The sequence below is a fragment of the Seriola aureovittata genome, chromosome 15, assembly GCF_021018895.1.
Source record: "Seriola aureovittata isolate HTS-2021-v1 ecotype China chromosome 15, ASM2101889v1, whole genome shotgun sequence".
In the NCBI taxonomy this organism is placed as follows: Eukaryota; Metazoa; Chordata; class Actinopteri; order Carangiformes; family Carangidae; genus Seriola; species Seriola aureovittata.
In genome coordinates, this window is record NC_079378.1 from 23885150 (window position 1) to 23904995 (window position 19846).

Here is a 19846-nt window from a genome sequence, read left to right on the forward strand (position 1 = left end):
CCTCATCATTCAAGGGGCAGAGCCAAACAAAGAAAACACACATGTGCCATGCTCAAATACACACACACACGCACATACACACACACACACAGACACAGACACACTCAACAACAACAACAACAACAACAACAAACCTGGAGCGTCACAAACCTGCATTTATCAAATATTAATAAGCAGTCAAGCTGTGTAGTAAAAAGGGCCATTACTAACCATTTCTACAACATTTACACACACACACACACACACACACACACACACACACACACACACACACAGGTAGCACAGTTGGTTCAGGTACTGTAGGAGCAGTTGAAGCATCGGTCAGGTTGCAGGTGTTGGGGAAAACAGTCTGACTCTAACAACAAAGCTCAGCACATCGTTAATGGTTGATTCTCCATAAAGGTCGACGTTCAGCTGCAGCTGCTCTCGGTGTGTGTCTGTGTGTTTCAGCAGGTGGGCTGAGTGCATGGATAAGATCTAGACTTCAGGCTATCGTGATTTTAAATGTCTCCATATGTGGAGTTGGTATTTCCCAGGGAAGAAGGTGCTTTGTGTCGGATCACCTCGGGAGCAGGTGGAGTGTGAAAGCTACTCGCACGGTCTCTGCTCCTGTGGACATTTGCAAAGAATCATGTGTGTGTGTGTGTGTGTGTGTGTGTGTGTGTGTCACTAATGTGAAAGACAGATAATGAAGAGACAGTGCATAATTTTCAGTAGAGCAAGAAATATGGACTAGATCACAAAAAAAAGCAGGAAAATCAATTCTTGCCTTTGATCATGCACGTCATGCCACTGTGAGCAAACACCATGTGAACAAAGGACAGCAGCGGATCATTGCTGCACGACGCTCAGAGGCATGTTCAGGCTTCACAAAGTCACATTTCAGTTGGAGGTCTTCTGCACCACCTACTCACACAGGAAATGGGATTATTCACACCACTGTTCCTATTGAAAAACTGTAATAAGGCATCCTTTGAGGGCGTAAAGAGGCTTTATTAAAAAGAAAACGCTTCAGCTTGAAGGAGTCAAAACTGAAAGTGGATAAAAACATGATGGATCTGGTCCCGGTTTCTCTGGTAGCAACAGATCCAAACTGAGATTGTTTGTTTCATAAGTTAAAGATTTCCTGTCATGTACAGGAGACTGGGTGGTCACAGGCAGACCACAGTGTAATTAAGCAGCATCCCACCAGCCAATCAAAGTGCCACCCAGCACTCTCCTCCCCCTCCAGCCTCTCTGTTCTACCCAGATACCCCTGCCCCACCTCACCCCACCAACCTCCCCAACACTCTGACCCCAACCACAGAGGCCTGGCAGATGACTGGGGGGTGGTCTGTTGATAGCACTAATTTTCCAGTCACACCACCCCACTCCTCAGGGGCAGTGTGTGTGTGTGGTGCCACTCTGCCCCCCCCCCGCCCCTCCCCCGGTTATCAGTGGAGCACTAACTGGTAGATGAACATAAAGTAAACTGGTGATGTTAAAAGCCTGATCTGCCCCCTTCTAACAACCCACCCCTGCAGGACCGCCCACCACACACACACACACACACACACACACACACACACACACACACACACACACGCACACACGCACACACGCACACACACCCACCAGTTTGAGTATCTGTCTGTACGTGAGCGAGATCAGAGCTGCTCGCACAGGAAATAGACAGCTACGTTTCCATACGAGTGGCTTCAGAAAAGCCTAATGAAGCACTGGAGCGGAAACAGAATCCACAAATGTACAAATTATTTAGGCTAAAATCATCCTGACGGAGAGAGAGGACGGACGTGGTCGTCATCAGACAGAAACATTAAACCTCTGTTGCTGGTGTGAAAAATACTGAGTTAAAGTTGCTCCTTTTTACCTTCAATTCTGAAGTGAAACATAATAGAGTCACGTTTAAAAACTGACGTCCAGAAAATGGAAAACAGCTGAAGAATTTGAAAATCTTTTATCGCACGCTTGGTGCAGCATCTGTAGTTTATTTTTAAACTGCACCAAAATATTTCAGTATTTCCAGTATTTTCTTCTTATTAAAGACAGATGTTAGAATGAAAACAGTTGGTCACAGCAACAGTCTACAGTTAGTGAAGAACATCGATGTCGACCACAAACATTTATTTCCTAATGTTAGACTGATAAATTAGCCAGGCTGATATACTGTATGTGCCAGTATTAGTGTGTTGCAGATGTGTGATATCAATGTATGTTTCCCTGTAACAGATACATTGATACCCAAGTTGGGTTTGAGCTCATTTAGAAACAGCGTCACCATTTGTCCATTGGAGAACACTGACCAGTTGATTTTTACACTATTATCCCAACTGGCATCCAACTATAACACACTACGGGATACATGTAAATACTGTTTGTTTATGTTGCATGCATATGTAAAAAAAAAAACAAACAAACAGGATCAGCCAATGTATGGCTATCAGTTTGTTTTATAGAAATCCAGAGTAAATCAGGCGACACCTGAATATCAACGGAGAAACAAACACTCAACCACATACCAACAAATCCTTTGTAAAATTCAAGTTCAGCTTCCTGTCTAACAACGCATCATGAATGTGGTATTTGAACCGTCACTTGCACCTGTGTGAGGAACTCTTCAAAGTGCGAACACACTCCTCGGAGATGGATGGCAGTATTCTCTCGCTGTGTGTTTTTCCGACACATTGCTTTGTTTTGGGGGTTGGGGGAGATGGCAGCAGGGACGAGCAATGACTATGCATTATTAAAAAGCCCTGAGTGCACCAGTGATGAATGTCTGCTTGTTAAATGGGAATGCCTGAAAAAATCTGGGGCATTTTTTTTATTTTATTTGTTTGTTATTGTCTGCTTTTTTCTTCTTCTTCTTTTTTTTTTTTTTTTTTTTTTTTTTTATAAAAAGTCAAATGGTGTGAAAAGCCCCCTGGGTTTTGTTTTTGTTTTTTTATCTCAGCTTAAGTCATTTGTCTCTCCTCCATGTTTGAAGCAGATTTAGGTTTTATGTGTGAAAATCTTTGTGATACATTAAAACAGTCATTCATCCAACAGTTAATTTGACTGTGACTCTCCCATTCCTTCTCCCTCTAGTTATACCTGTGAGTGTCATTAAAATGAGACAACTCTTTATATGACCTTAATTGTTCTTGTAATACTTCTCCTGACAATTAACCGCTCATCAAGCTGTTTATCCGTTTCATGCACGTCTGTGTCTGTGCATCGCAGCATGTGCTCTGGCAGGCAACATCCCCGCTCACCTCATTTGCCCCGGACCCCCCCCCCCGAACTCCTTCACCATCCAATTATTTGGATCGACCCTGTCGAGCTGTGTAGCCGACCACTGTGACATATCTGTGTGTGTCGGCTGTTTCTATATTGGACCAGCGTCTGATTTATGATGAGATACAACTCCCTTAAATACAATACCTACCCTGTGTGTGTCAAGGAGGAGGACAGAGGAAGGGACAAAGAGATCGAGGGAAGTGTGTGCGTGCGTGTGTGTGTGTGTGTGTGTGTGTGTGTGAGAGAGAGAAAGAGAGAGAGTATTCATCCTGTGCCAGCTGAATTCACTTTGATCTATTGAGGTCAATGTGGAAATCATCGGAATCATGTTGTGATTGGACAGACACCAGATAAGGAAAACTGCCCTCCCTCCTTACTCACACACACACACACACACACACACACACACACACCCACACACACACACATATACATATACATAAATGTGCACACATACTGTAAAACATCTCATGTGTTATTTACGCTGTTCACTCATCATTAGTGTTTGTTTCTTGCACAGGTAAGCTTTCGCACCGGGAGCTTGTCTGGCATTTTGAAACATACCTGCTCCTGTCTGCACACATGCCTGTGTGTGTGCATGTGTTGGTAACACACACACACACACACACATATGAGCACAGGATCTCTCCATTCATCCAGTGTCTGTTTGCACTTGACAAACTGACAGACAGACTGATTTCATCACATGTTCGCCCTATAAACTGCGCACGCACACGCACACGCACACGCACACGCACACACACACACACACACACACACACACACACACACACACACACACACACACACACACACACTTAACAAAGTGGACAGGCAGTACAGTGAAGGTCCCCATGATGTCTAAATAAAGAACTACTGCACTCTAGTGTTTCATTTCTGCCAACACAAGTAAAAATATTCTTTATCTACCTGTGGAGACAACGAAACCACTGATCATGACTTTGGTGTTTACACTCCACATAAAAAAGGTAAGTTTACCATCAAGCCAACACCTGAAAACTGTGTAATTAATATCTGTGAGACCTTTGAATGTTTCTGCTTGACAATGACCGACTCCTTCCTTCAACAAACAATACAAACCCCTCAAATTTACACGAATGTCACAAGAAGCAGAATAAGAGAGGAGAGGTTAAAATCAAAGTAACAGAGGGTGAGATTTGTGTGTGGGTCAAACTCTGACTGCGACACCATCAGGGTGATTGACAGAGCTCCTCCACAGCCACAACGTGTGTCACAGGCTGAGTGAGGAGCGCTCCTCATGACGAGTGAACTGAACCTCCTCTTTAATACTACACACACAAATGTAATGTTAAGTTCACCGCAGGGTACAGAATGAAATACTGCTGACACTTAAATCATTTCCAACAACTAATAATTTAAATGAACACAAATAAAAACACATACACCACAGCAAATCTGTTGTTGCTACAGACGTCCACATGATGGCGCTGCGTCACTCTCCTCAGTATCACACCATCTCTCCGGATCCCCTCCAGTTACAGAACGTCACACGCAGCATGCGCCGTTCACCTGTTTGTGTTTGGGGACTCTTGCTCTTGAAGTATGTGACAGTGACGGGGACACAGTGGTGGGGAGGAGGAAAGACAAACCAGCAGCTCTCTGGAGGTCTGAGGAGTCATCCATAGATCTGATCAGTTCCTTGTGTTCTATCAAAGTGATGCTCAAATCCTCAAAGTCAAAAAGGAAATTCAAGACATTAAAGTCTCAACTGAATTCCCGCTCTGATTGTCTGTGGAAATAAAAGGCTCCATAAGCACAGATACAGCTACTGATGAAATGTTGCTGGATGCCGGAGCAAGCAGAGCGATTGGATGGCCAGTTACCACACCTCCCGTGTCAGGTTAACTGTTTAACCAGGACAAAACGCCGTGCACACACTCACCGACATGTGAGACTGAAAAACACAGAGTGGAAGCTGCACTATAGAATCACAAGCAGGAGATTTCTCCATTCATCCAGATCAGTGTTTTCAGCCTGTGAGTCTGGACTGACTGTGACGCAGACAGCCCGTTAAAAAACACCTCACAGTCATTTGTCAAACATTTTCTTCACAGTTTGCACATCCATGGTTTATAACGTCATAAAGTCTCTTAAGAACATTTCATGCTCTGGTTGCGGCTCTCTACAGAGGATGTATGAACGTCCCTTTTTTTCACGTGATATCACCTTCCTCACCACAACTAAGGGTCGGCACAAACCAACAGGTGACTGTTTTCCTGCTGGTGTCACAACCACTCATAGCAAACGTAAGATTCATCAGAACCATGTGACACTTTCTTCTGATATACTGAAATTATGCTGAAAACAAAACAGAAAACATGATGAATTCAGTAAAATGACGGTAGTGAAAGTTGTACAATTAGTGTGGCTTAAAAAACAAAAGTTAAAAAATCTTTAAAAAAAAAATCACATCATGCGCCGACAGAACTGCTCTGCAGGGATCTCATTTCATCTGCCAATAACCTGAGGCGACAAAACAATTATGTTATTGCCAATGAAGTAATAAACTGTCTGATCCTATAAAGAATCCCGTAACACTGAGTAAACAGCTTGAACTCTGTGCAGCAGACACAACCGATCTTATTGTAAATATAATGCTATGCCTTTACATTTAACCATAGATCTGCAGGTTTATGCTTCTGTCAGACAGAACGACACTCAATACCCACATCAGGGGCTCGTTCACCTCAAACACTTCCTTCCTTTCTCTGACACCGACTTAGATATCAAGCATGCCTTCCTATCCTGACTGTCTATACAGAGTTAACTGTTACAATATTTCTATGTTGAGGCATAACTCTAACTCAAAGCAGCTTCTACTGTGCAATTCATATAAAGTTTTCCATTCACCTATCTGTTTATTTGTCCATCTGCTTCTATTTCCACGCAGCAATAAGAGGAAGTAAAAGTGATGAGTGTAGCAAAGGATATCCTGAGGATAATAACCTGACCACACCGAGACAGAGAACTGAAAATGCCTTCATGATATTAGTACGCATGTATTTATGCCAACATTAGGGTTGTACAGAAGTACAGCCATCATACTTCAGCGAAGACCTATTTTTCATTGATTCCCCAGCGTGCAGCCGACTTCAGAAATAGCTTTTTTAAGAACGGCACAGATGGGAAGGCGTGACAAAGACTGGCATGAAATGGTGTCTTGTAGTGCAGAGACAGAATACCTCTGCGTATCTCGGGGGGGGGGGGGGGGGGGGGGGGGGGGGGGTCAGGTAATGAGAGCATCTCCTGCTGTGACAATTACGCAAAGCTAAAAGTGTGAGCTGAGTCTTCTTAAGAGCTGATGGTCCGAGACAGTCCTTCAACATATTTTCCCTGTGGTCTTAACATGGCCGCCATCTGACACAGCAACACTGTCGCCATGAGAACCTCACACACCAGCAGGGAGAAGACAAAGCCGACATTCAGAGACAAAGCGAGACCAAGAGTTTGATCACAACGTGTTTACCATCGTCCTACGTGGCTTGAGATTTTGATGGCGTTTAATGGTCCTGCCTGTGCTTTATGCTCTGAGCTGCTTATCTAACCAGTACCTGCATTGACAAATGAACATTAGAGCCAAAGTGTGGCTTACACCGTTTCCTTTTTGTTACAATTAGCTTTCTAAGTATGAGGAACTTGAAATGTCAACTTCAGCCATCCCATACTCATGATGATTTCATCATACATGTCAAGAGCTCAACAACAAGTATGAAAAGTAGATTTAAGATAAGATATTCCTTTATGATTACCACAATGGGGAAGTGTGCAGTGTTACAGCAGCAAGGTGACTGTGCAAAGAAAGAAAAACTTCACCGCCTCGTGGTTGTATCCCTCTGCCACTCAGAATAGTTTTAGGTCACATCCGTGTTTATCATAGTCATAGAAAATATGAACCATTTGTGTGAAATTTTGTCATAATTGTTGTGTGAAGTCTTGAGTGATGGCTAAAAAGGGTTTTCTGAGGTCACCATGCCCTTGACCTTCGACCCCCAAAATCTAATCAGTTCATCCTTGAATCCAAGTTAATGTATGCGCCATATCTAAAGGGATTCCCTCGAGGAGTTTCAGATATTGCGTTCACAATGCCAAAATCACTGGTCACTGTGACCTTGACCTTTGGTCAGCAAACTGTAATCAGTTCATCCTTGAGTCCAGGTGAACGTTTTTACCAAATTTGAAGAAATTCCGTCAAGGTGTTACTGAGATATCGTGTCCTCGAGAATGGGACATACGGACAGACAGTTGGACGGACGGACCGACTGAGAGACGGCAGCTTCCCTCTGCAACATTTGATCACCAGAAAAAAAAGAAAAAAAAAAACTATATTACTAATCAAACATGATAAAAATTTGAATTGCATGTCATGCAGGATACTAGCCATGTGCAAAATGTTTCTCGATAATATCTGATATATCTGATCAGTCATTTTTATGACAGTGGTGTTGATGGTCAAATGCCCCCTGCCTACAAGCGCTACCAAAATTAGCCTGTTAGCTCAACAAAGTCAAAGGAGTCTGAATAAACTATCTAGCAAATAAACATGTAAATAAACACTGTACACAGACACAAACTAACATCTCTTGATTTATTTATGCTACCTACCTACCTAGTTCACTAGCTAGGTGGGGTTGTGAGCTTGGTTTATGATCAGCAACAAAGTGAAAAGATGCGAGTGTTATTGCTAGTTAGATAACTCAGAGTTACTTTGGTCAAGTGTCGATTTTAAACATATTTAGATCATTTAGTTCTGTGCAGTTACTCTGTGAGTTAACAGGAGCTAGCTAACACTGCTAATGCTGATTTTTCACATTGATACTGAGGGATAAACCAAGCGTACAACCTAGCCTAGTGTTTCAACACTAGCAGCATTAATGAGATAATACTGAAACACTTAAGCTGTTTAGTTACAATGTCTGTGCAATATTTATTTATAGCAGCAGGCAAGAGACGGACTCATGAAGCCTACTGGAAGTTAAACACTTTAGGGTCCACACTACATGCAGGAATCTTTAAGATTTTTTGAGACAGTAAAATCATCAGGGAGTAATGAGTTGACATGTGGCCGTGCACACCACTGACAGTGTGAGAGAGAATCCAGGGCTCTCTGTGCCCATATGCACCGCATACAGACACATCTTTCTACCCCATCTCCTCACCACACACACCACAGTGGTCATCTCCATGGCAGCCATGGCAGTCAGCCAATCCGAAGTGGCCTGGTGTTTCTATGATTCCAGACTGAAAGTAAGTTTTTCTAAAACCACAATAAGAAGGAGTTGAGCTGTAGTGTGTCTGCACACAAGCTGCGCCTACATTATGTCTACACAATTAATAAATGAATTGATAAAAAGGCAGATAGAAAAGGATAAAGGACTTGGCCTTGCTTCGAAGTGAGCTCAGGTCACACAGCTTTCATCATAAATGTGTAGCTCAGGCGGCTTTCCACTTACAATGAGTGGGAAATGTGAAATACCAACAAATATTACATAATATAAGCAATAAATAATAGCCACAGTCTTAGCAACCATGATATTGAGTTCTCTGCTCAGAATCAAAGTGCCCTAAGGGGAAATGTCTACACTGGAAACCATACAGAGAGAACAGGATGAGTCTCTTCCTCTACTCTCAGTTTGGAGGCTGGGGGGGAACAGTGGAGTTATTTTCTCTAAATGTAACCTGTATTTTCCATCTACTCTGGTAGTTGATGTGATTTTTTTCTGTGTAGTTACAAACAGCAACAGAGAGTGAATGTATTGACATCACTTGTCGGACACATGGGTGGTTTGTTCACTTAGCAGGAAAGTTTGAATCGGTTAACTGACAGGAAAACCACCACTCTCAGAAACCCCTGAGACTTGCAGCTGCTCATCTCAACTTGATTCGACTTTCACATGAAGAAAGGAGTTTGCACTTCCTGTGCTTCTGTGTCCCCCGGTCAAAAATCTTAGCTCCAAACCAAAATCTGTAGGAAAACCCAGTAAGTGAGACAGTTTCTCTCTCAGTTTGTTTGTCTAGCTTTTCTTTATACAATGGGTTGACTCAGGGCACAAGGGGGTGAGTGAGGGGTAATCCAGCTCAGCCCGGTCTCAAGGGAGATAGGAAGAGTAGCGGGGGCTTTCGTTAGTGGATGGCATGTGCAGCTTTTTTTTTTTTTTATCTAAATGACCATCACTTCTAGTCACCCGCTGCCTTTCCCCGCTCCTCTTGATGTGGAAACCTTCCCAGCATAGCTGTTTCCCTAATCATGAACCCTTGGGACGTCCACACCTTTGTTGATTCTAGGAATGGATAAACACACGTGTACAAAAGGGCAGTGTGCCAATGTCCCATAAACAGTAAGATGGAGGGAAATCAGGTACAGTTAACAGAGCTCAGATTTTATGACTGACTTCATATTGTCAGGATGAGTTGTCAGGAACTGTAATAAAGCCACTAACTTTGTGGCCATAATATTTATTTCTCCATTTAAAAAAAAACAAAAGCTTCAGGAATTTCCTGAGTTCATATGTGACTAAAACCAAAATACTCCCTTTAAGTCACATTTTAATCTGAGACAGTCCTTGTATTATATGACACCTGCCACCACAACAGTTCATTACTCATTAGTTTCAGGAGTACATGACTGTGGCTGTTGACGTCAGTAGACTACAGGAGGACATTGCATCACAGTTCTGTCTGTGAGGTGAGAGTAACAACGCTGTGTCTTATAAACCAAGGAAGGGAAACCTGCTATGATGAAAAGAAAGGCCTCAAGTTTATTACTGTAGATCGCAAATAGCCACAAGTGAGTTAGAGAAAACAGAGGATGCAGGTCTACACAGTGCATTCAGAAACATTTTGGTATGTTGCAGCCTTAAACAAAAAACTTCTGGAAGTTTTTCCCATTTCAACACTGGATCTCTGGAGCTGAGCCAGAATGACCATCAGGTTCATGGTCACCTCTGTTATCAAGGCCCTTCTCCCCCCGATGTCTGTTTGGCCGGGCGGTCAGCTCCAGGAAGAGACCTGGTTCTTCTGAAGTTCTTCCAGTTAAGAATTATGGAGACCACTATTCTCTTGGGAACCTTCAACCTGTCTCTAAGCTCTGCAGCAGTCCCTTCCTCCTCATGGTTTTAGCTCTGCATCGTCAGCTCTGAATGCACTGCATATACAACATGCATCAAATTCTGAGAAGCAGGACTTGACCTTGATTTTTGTTTTTGTGCGCGTGTGTGCACATACTGCTAGATGCATATACAGATGCATATGTAGATGCATCTAGCACCAGGCAGCACCCAAGTTCACTTATTGGCCCTGCAGTTCACACCTCTGAATTAGGACTAAGGTGAAGGCCTCCACAAACATGCAAATATAAACTCTGGCACCCATCTTATAAACAAGCAATGATGCTGCTAAACCCACACCTCCTCATCACAGACATCCTGCCTGCCTCCCTGAACAACCACAGCGACACTTTTCATCACCAAGGTAACACAGGGACAAATCAGACCATTAGTACTATTTTGGTTTTGACTGCCTTTGACTGCCTTCACTTTGAAGAGATTTTAGATTTGAAGAATGTGTCACACTGATCTCATTACAGCTCCACAGTAGGTAGGAAGCAATTTAAAAAATGTAAACATTATTCTCCAGTTATTCAAACATAAAAGAAATAGACTTCAAGTCATGGAGCACATGAGATAGAATCACTAGGTGGATGCATAATCACAGTATAAAATCAAAGCTTTCCAAAGGGCAATAAATCAAAGAAATACTGCAACAGAATTTGTGATCTAAATAAATCTGTCACAATTTCAATCTCTTGGGTTACAAGAGAAAAACATACAAGGACTGCAACCAATGATTATTTTCATTATCAATCAAAGGAGCTATTTGTAAGTCAACGTTAGCATAAACAGCTGTTTACTGACCAGCGTAGAAGAAACGTTGCGTGCTCAACATCAAACAACACTTTTGTTTTGCTTCTGTTTCTATCACTTCTTTTTTTCTTCTGAAGTTAGCATGCTAACCAGCTAGCCCCAGACCAGTCAGCCTGTCTCACCACTTTCCGATACTGAGTCACTTTAGCCTCCAGTTTGCCCTGATGAAGTAACGCTGCTCAGGACATATTTTAACCTCTTGTAAACAAAACAATCGCTGAATCTTTGGGCAAAGACTGATAAGCAAATAGCTGTTAATGCTAACGTTGGCTATGTAGCTATAGAAAAACTTAAAAAATGGCTCCTTTAATGTTCTATTTTCTCAACTGATTATTAAGGCTATGATAAGTCAAAACATCATGAAAAAAATGTCCCAGGTGACATCTTCAAATTGCTTGTTCTCTTTCCAACCTCCAGTCCAACAATGAATGTTAAGATACTTTCATATACGACATAAAATGCAGCAAATCCTCAATTTGACAAGCTGAGATGATCAAATATTTGTCATTTGGCTTGAAAAGTGACTGAAACAATGAGTCAAATATCAAAATAGTGGCTGATTAACTAATTAATCAATGAATCATTTTACATCTAAACAATACCACACCCGTCTAAATTAGACGTTTTCCAGCTTTCTACCTTTGGAAGTCTTTAAACCGCGATGTGGCAACGTTCTGCACATTTCAACAGATCAGTTCAGTGTCTTCTGAAAATGATCAGGAATGTTGTGCTGCTACACGAGCTGACAGACCACAGCAGTGTTGCCTTGGAAATAAGTGAGAGGAGCCAGAGTTCGGGAGGAGATTTACCCCGATTTGTGGGGGTTTTTGCACATTCTCAAAAGACCGTCTGCCACAGGGTAAAGCCTTCACTTCACAGTGAGACAGTGTGGTAACTGAGCTGTCAACTGTCCAGTAAAAATACATACAAACCAGAAGTGAGAACAGCATGTACACTGAGGTGTCAGAGCCACAACATTATAATTCACTGGTTTATGAGAAAAGCACAAACAAAACAAAGAGACTGAGCTGCCATTTAAACTGCTGAGCGTTAAAATGGAAACAATATGACAGGCTCATAGTTCCCCTGCTACACATGCTTTTCGGCACGGGCCTGGACAAGCCCTGCTTCTCTGAGGGAAAAGACAACCCAAGAGAAAAGAAAAATATGTGTGTCATAATCAGCAGCCACTGTCTCGTGGAGTGACAGAAACTGGTTTCTTCACCAGCTTTTTCTTTCTGAACACGTGTTGACAGAACGGCATCTTTCACATGATTTGTTATCCACATCAACTTTTTTTTTTCTTCAATAATTAAAAATAATCAGCATGTTCATATTTTCATTATGTCTACAATATACAACGACGTCAAAAATGAGCCCATATGTTGCCAAGCCTGTCTGCTGACACACTTTTATTCATTATGTTACAGCAGAAGTTCAACTTTGGAAGAAAATGTTTTCCTAATCTCATGAGATCATTTCTGTGAGCAGGAGGTGATGAGTGTTGATCTACTAAGAGAATCATGAACACAATCACTTCTCTCTTCAGTGTTGACGCCATCATGTTTGATTTGATCATAATCTCACTTTGCAAAATAACCAACAATCTGTGCAAGTAGTCTTTGGGTTTAGCACGACTGTTCAAATATGACACTGCTGTGTTAACACTGAACATGTTGTTCCTAATTGTATGTTTTGACAGGACTTCGCTCCAAAGACTTTGATTCCAAAATGACACCTCTACAGTCCAGAACCAAAATACTTGTTACCACAAAATATCTCTTATTAATGTTATTATTTATCTGGTGACTCGTCTTCACACGTTGTCTACAAGGTTTTTAAAATAATTAACATTTCAGGCCACATTATAAAGAATTTCATATCTAAATATTAAAATCAGGATTTGAATGTAAGTAACTTTGTGCAGAAAGTCTTTTTTCTCAACTGGCTATTTCTGAGCGACGAGATGCTTCACAAAGAAGTGTGTTACAGGTCAGAGGAACATGAAACACCCTCAGCTGAGCCATCTTGACAGAAAAGCTCTTAATTAATTTCCCCAGTGAACTTAAAGTAAATGATGACATTAATGTCCTCAGCTGCCACTTTATCACCAGTTACACAGTGAGTCAACCAGCTTTAATGTGAGCTGCAGAAATTAAAACTGATTTTTATATGCAGGTTAAAATTTCAGTGGGCTCAAAATAAACAAGGTATTACACTTACTCTTACGTGCTCTCAATAGGAAAAGATATCTGTTAAAATGCTTTAAATAGCTAGGATAGCACAGTCTGCTGCATGACTGGACAAAACAAACACCAGGGAAAACTATTTAATTGTCAGACTCACTCCCCCAGGTTTAACCCAACATTGCTGTGAATCAGAGGTGAATCAGGAACCTTTCAGAGAGGCAAGACCTATGGCTTCAGATCTCATGACCCGATGGACGACCTCTTCCCAGCAAGCGCACGTTACACAAAGGCCTCAACGTGAGCAAGACCCCTGGCATGAGCCCACTGCTGGTGTTTAAGTGCTCGGACTGAGGCCCCAACACTGCCTCCTGGTCTTCCCACAGCTCCACACACCTTCCATTGTGTTTAACTATGATCAAGTCTTTCCACTGATTACCCCAACTGTAGGAGCAAAACATCAATATCCTGTTTGTCATTATGGATGGAACAGACTAAGAAAGACTTACAGTAAGTGTTTATCTTCCCTGGCCCACAGAATTATGGGAACACAGCTCCCCCTAAACTGTTACAATGGAAGAGCGATCAACGTGCCACGATTAGAAAACACACGAGGTCGTCTCCTTCCTCTTTCTTGGTTCATCCAGTTTTGTATTTAAGATGTGAGACAACATAAAACGTCTCAATGTAGAGCATTTCAAAAAAAGGTGTGTCTTTAAATTTAAGTGTCGTCCTCATCGTCATATTTACATGAAGAAAAGTCAATTCATTGCTCTGGTGCCAGATTGGTGCTACTTCTTTGTTTCAGGGATCTCTGTCTAAGTATTTAAACCAACTAAATACTTTCATATATTTCAGACTAGTTAATATCCAGGAAATCACTCTTGTCATCATTAAAACCCATCAAAAAATTAAAGTATGAACTCACAATCAGCGCTAAGCTACCCATAATCCTCACATGCTGTATGAAAGGTCAGAGGGGCACGAGGATGTGGCACAAAAAAACAAAATAAAAGCGTTTTGTCTGCTCAAAAAAAAAAAAAAAAACCTTCCTCAATCTATTCTCATGTTCAAGTTAGTCATTCGCTCCTGACTCATGACATGCAGACGGTCTCAGTTAATATTACCACACTTTCTTGAGGAAGTGAATTTGACTCCTGCTTCCTGCATTAGCCTCCATATTATTACTTTGACTCAAAGAGCTGTTCTCTCCAGGGATGTTAAGTAAATAGATTGCCCCAGGGTTCCAACCTTTTACCTTAGAAACCACTAATGGCTGCTAACAATCCACTAACAGCTACTAACAACACACTAACGGCTGCTAACAACCCACTGGTGAGCAGCTCTGTGAGTTTAACTCCATATTGATGTGAGAATTCCTCATGACCCGACACCTTAAAAGGAATAGTTCACAATTTTGGGAAATGTGTTCACTCACTTTCTTACCAAGCATGAGGTGAGAAGATTGACACCAAATATGAAGCTAGAGCCAGGAGAAGCTTAGCCTAGCTTAGCATAAAGAATGGCAGTGGGGGGGGGGGGAACAGCTAGCTTGACTATGTCTACTGAACTACTTTCTTGCTGGAGTCTCAACCTCTCAGTCTCAACTAGACAACGTGACAAGAAACTGTCTGTCAGATAACGCCCTGAAAACCACAACAAACTGCAGCGTCTACTTCCATCAGACAGAGTCAAGCTAACCGTTTCCACATGCCTCCACTCCTTGTGCCAAGCTAAGCTAACTAACTGATGGTGCTGTCGTACAGACGTGAGCATGGTATCGATCCTCTCATCTAACTCTGAGTGAGAGCTCAAAGGATGTGACATCAAGCAGCACCTACTTGATGTAAAATACATTTAATTTGATAGTTTCAAAAAATGTTTCACACGGCAAATGGTGAAATTTGAACCACACTGGAAAGTGACTAATGCAGGTCACACACCATGTTTCAAAACACTGAATTTCTCTGTGTGGATGCTGTTTCACTTCCATTAGCTCTGACCCTCAAGTACTTTGCAGTTCCTGTGGGTCCAGTCCATCACCACTGCAGAGCTCTTCATTTCTGTCCTTAATCTACACTACTGACATCAATTCCCATAGTTCAGACCCCACCCCCATAGGGAAGCCTCCTGCATACATATTTAATGTAGACTATTCACACAAGGAAAATACACACTGATGCACTTGGTTCTGTTTTCACACAGCACCACAAGCACATAGACAGAATGCCTTGGGCTCAATCTTATCCACCGAATCAAAAACCCAATGTGATACTGTGGCAGGGGTTACACAGGAAATGACTTATTTATCTGTTCTGCAGTTGCTTACTTTTCCTGTTTTGCCTCTGTACCTGAAAACTCTGATATTGCAGCACACTTTGTGGTAAAAGGCATTAGCTCCCCTATGTCACGTCTGCTATCAACAACACCGCTTGGAGCAGTTGGTTTACTTTGGGTCTGGTCCAGGGCCAAACCTGGGCAGTGTCTCTTTTGTTTCATGCTGTCCACTACAAATGGAGGATCTTTCTTATCAGGCAAGGAGGAAACAAGAGCCAGAAACACTGCACTGACTCACTGCAGGACAGTGAGTGAGGCTGTGCTAAAATATTGACCAGTGGACAGTCTGCTCTGCTGAGCTGATCAGTAAAATGCAAGGATTGCATTGTCTGATAAACATTCAAAGACAACATGAAATATTCCATTAAATCTAGGATAAACTGCCATAGGTGAAGATGTATGTCTGAAAGGTGCCACATTTAAAATGCATTAGCTCTACTTCAGACCCTCACCCAGGGCCTTTCTCACTTCCCACTGTCCAGAGTGAAGACTGAAGTGCGAACTGTTGTGTTATGCTCTGTTATGCCAGACTATGTCGTGTATCATATTTCTATTCCTCGTTTCATGAGCAGCAGTGGTTGTGCTGACATTACCTGCAGAAGAGGAGTCCTCATGGTCGGAGCTCAGGTACCCGTCACTCCTCCTGTCAGGGGTGCTGCATCCGGAGCCGCGGGAGGCTCTGCGGTGAATGTGCGGGAAGGACGGGGACAGCCTGCCGTCGTCGCCGGAGTCAAAGTCCCTACTGTGTCGGAAAGGCCGCCGGCTGTCCCAGTGGGTCCTCTGGCTGTCCCTGCCGCCGGTCTTTGGTGCCAACAAGTTATTCCTGACGAAATTCTCATTCAGCTCCGCATCCTCGTATTCTCGGTCGCTGCTCTCCTCGTTGTCATTGGGCTTAGCGACGATGGTCGAGGCCGCGCTCCCTCTCATGAAGCTGGGTTTCTGAGGCGGGACAGGGATGGGGACGGGCTTACCTTTATTGCCGCTGAACCTGCTCCGTTCCCGGCCGAAGGAGGCGATGACCCCCGCTGTGTTACCTGCCGCGTGGAGCCTCAAGGCTCCAAAGTCAGGCAGCCTGGTCCTTTCCCCGTCGACCTCATTGTCCCGCCGCATCGGCTTCCTAATATTCCCAAATGTGTCCGCGTTAAAGTTTTCATCTTTGCCTTCAAAGCCGTGTCGTTTCTGTCGAGCCACGGTGGTCTCCAGGTAGATCACCTTGAATTTCTCCTCCGCCAGAGCCTTCTGGAGCCTCTTCAGGTTGGACTTACACGTCTCCAGCTCCGACTCGATGTCCTCCACGGAGTTCAGGTCCATCCGAGGTACTTCTCCGTCGGGAAATTCATTCCTCCAGTGTTTTGCAAATTCCTCCTGTTCCCACATTTCGATGTTCGCACCGGGCTTTCTGCCAGCCGCAGCCCCGTAATGCAACAGTCGGGATAGAGAGGTGGAAACCAACGGCTGTGTGTCTTCACCGACAGTTAGCGGCGCGTCTCCCCGTTTACAGAGAGAGAAAACAACAGGCTGCCGACATTAACGAATACACTTTCTGACCATCTTCAACCTCCCACACATAATAATCTCAGACCTACGTGTGCGCTGAGAGATGTGCGTGTGATGCAGACACCAACTTTACCAGTACGCTGAAAAGTTTCGAGACTTCCTGTATCGAGACGTGCTGCGTTCAAGTGCTGCCCGGACAAGTGCGACACACCTCAGAACCAGCTTTTAAAGCAGGTGCCCTCGGCTGAAAAAACGAATAATAATATTGCTCCAGCTTTAACATTTACAAATCAAAATTTAGATGATATTGAAATACCAAAGAGGCGAGAAAAAAAAAACACAAGAAATTATTAAAGAGTGAATGTAGAAACAAAAATTATTTATCACAAATTTCGGAAATTCGACAGTGTATGATAGTATTATAACTACATTTTTACCATAAATTCTCCATACTCCTTTTATCCTGATAAAATATATAACACGACGAGTACCACAGGATATTTATTCGCTGTAATAATTAAATTAAAAGCTCCGACAGCACATAAATGCAACAACTGCCAGTGAGGTGGAAACAGTTAATGAGACTTCATCTGGTTGTTTTAAACCGTCACCCCTACCTCGTGGGTTAAACTCACTTTTATTCACATTTTTCAGAATTCTCTGATATTCGTGTAAATGAAAGTGAAAGTGTGGATTCTTATTTAAATCATAAATTAGTCTTTTCACAATAAAAATGTTTGGCTCAAAAATAATAGATGAATATTTACAAATTATTCTAATACCTAAAGGCTGAAAGGTTCAGATTTATCCACTTAAAGTAAAATGTGTATTTAACAGTCACAACTTAGTGTTATGTTCACTGTTAACTTTACTGCCGCTTGTGTTACTTGAATGCCTTGATAAAGTATCATGTCTCTCCAATAATCAGCTGGTTTTACTTCATCAGGGGTAAAACCAGAATTCAGATAAATGTCATTTGATATCCCGGACTAAGACAACTGATCTTGACCATTAAAAACACAGTCAGCTTTATTTTTTGTCTCATCAAGAGATATTTGATATATATCATAATATCCAGTGAAATGGCAAAGCTGGGTTTACACAGATCCATGTGTGAAGCTCTTTTTAATAATAAAAAGAGCTTCACACATGGAAGGTCTCCAATTTCTATTCATTTCATTACTGTAAAAGGAGGGCACAGACTGTGTCTCCTTCCCTCTAGCTGCTGGTTTCAGTGGTTTGACGTTAAGGAAGGGAGGAGTCTTGAATGTGCATGTTTCTCAGGCTACTTCTCTCAGGCCTCATAGCAAACACCACGCAGATGCATGCACACATCAGTGCATTTTATACGCATTTGTGCATTTGTTGCTTAAAAACATGTCATAACTTACAGTAAATAAACACATCCTCAATCTCATCCTTGTTTTGACTGAGGCTACTGAGGCACAGAATCTTTTTTTCTGTAAAAATGCCCCTTCTCCTCGGCTTTTTCCACCCACTTGATTTGAGGCACACCAGGGAAACATTTACTTTATGTTTACTGGTTCAATAGTTTTAAATTTAGCATTGGAGAGATTAGTTACAGACTGAAAGGTTTACAAAGTCATGCTTTAGTTCTGTGGCTACTCTCCCTAGAAGTGGGTGTCCAGCTAAGATGACTCAAAAAGCACAAAGCAGAATGATCAATAACTCAACAAAGAACATCAGAGGCTAAAGGCTCAAATGAATCATTGGAGCTGGTTAAGATCTCTGTTCATGAGTCTACCACACACACACATCATGAAGTATGGTGTCCATGGCAGGAAGCTGCTGCTCTCCAGAAAACATCACATACATGCCTGAAGTTTAAAACGAATGTTTTATGGCCTGATGAAAATTGTTTGGGAAAAACATACAGCACTATGTGTGGTGTAGACAGGCACTTCATATCAGAATGAAAACACTATCCCAAAGAAGAAGTAAGGTGCAAGGAGCGTCATGATTTGGGTCTTTGCTGCCTCTGGTCCTGGACAGCTCCACATCACCAAGGAGAAAATGAATTCTCAAGTTAATCAAGGTCTCCTCCAGGACAATGTCAGGGTGTGTGTCCACCTGAACATGAAGCGCAGGAGAAGCTGCAGCAGGACAATGACCCTAAACATTGAGGTAAATCTACAGAATGACAGAGCCCAGACCTTAATCCAATAGAGTTACTATGGAATAGGGCTGCACAATTAATTGAAAAACTGATCCAAATGAAAATGTGAGTTATAGCACAATTGCAATATCTGCCAAAATAATCACAATATGATTTTTTTTTTTTGCCTATTGTGCAGCCCTACTGTAGAATGACCTGAAGAGTACATTCACAGCAGACATCCTGAGAATCTGAAGCAGTTCTTTAAAGAGGAATGGTCCAAACTTCCTCCTGAACATTGAGCAGGTCTGATCAGCAGCTACTGGAAAAGCTTGTTTGAGGTTGTTGCTGCCAAAGGAGGTTTGACCAGTTATTAAATCTAAGGGCTCACTTACTTTTTCAACCATGCATTGTGAAAGTTTAATGGTTGTATCTGTGACCGACCAATGCAGAAAACCAGGTAAATCCAAAGG

At 42.4% G+C, this 19846-nt stretch overlaps 1 protein-coding gene across 1 annotated transcript in view; it reads right to left on the reverse strand.

Moving 5' to 3' along the window:
* abr (ABR activator of RhoGEF and GTPase) overlaps positions 1 to 17388 on the reverse strand; it is a 121262-nt gene extending 103874 nt beyond the window's left edge. Inside the window, exon 1 of the mRNA XM_056396461.1 lies at positions 16354 to 17388. Within this exon, the coding sequence (XP_056252436.1) occupies positions 16354 to 17137 (784 nt within the window). The 5' untranslated portion in view covers positions 17138 to 17388. The remainder of the gene's footprint in view (positions 1 to 16353) is intronic.
* Between the last annotated feature and the right edge of the window lie 2458 nt (positions 17389 to 19846).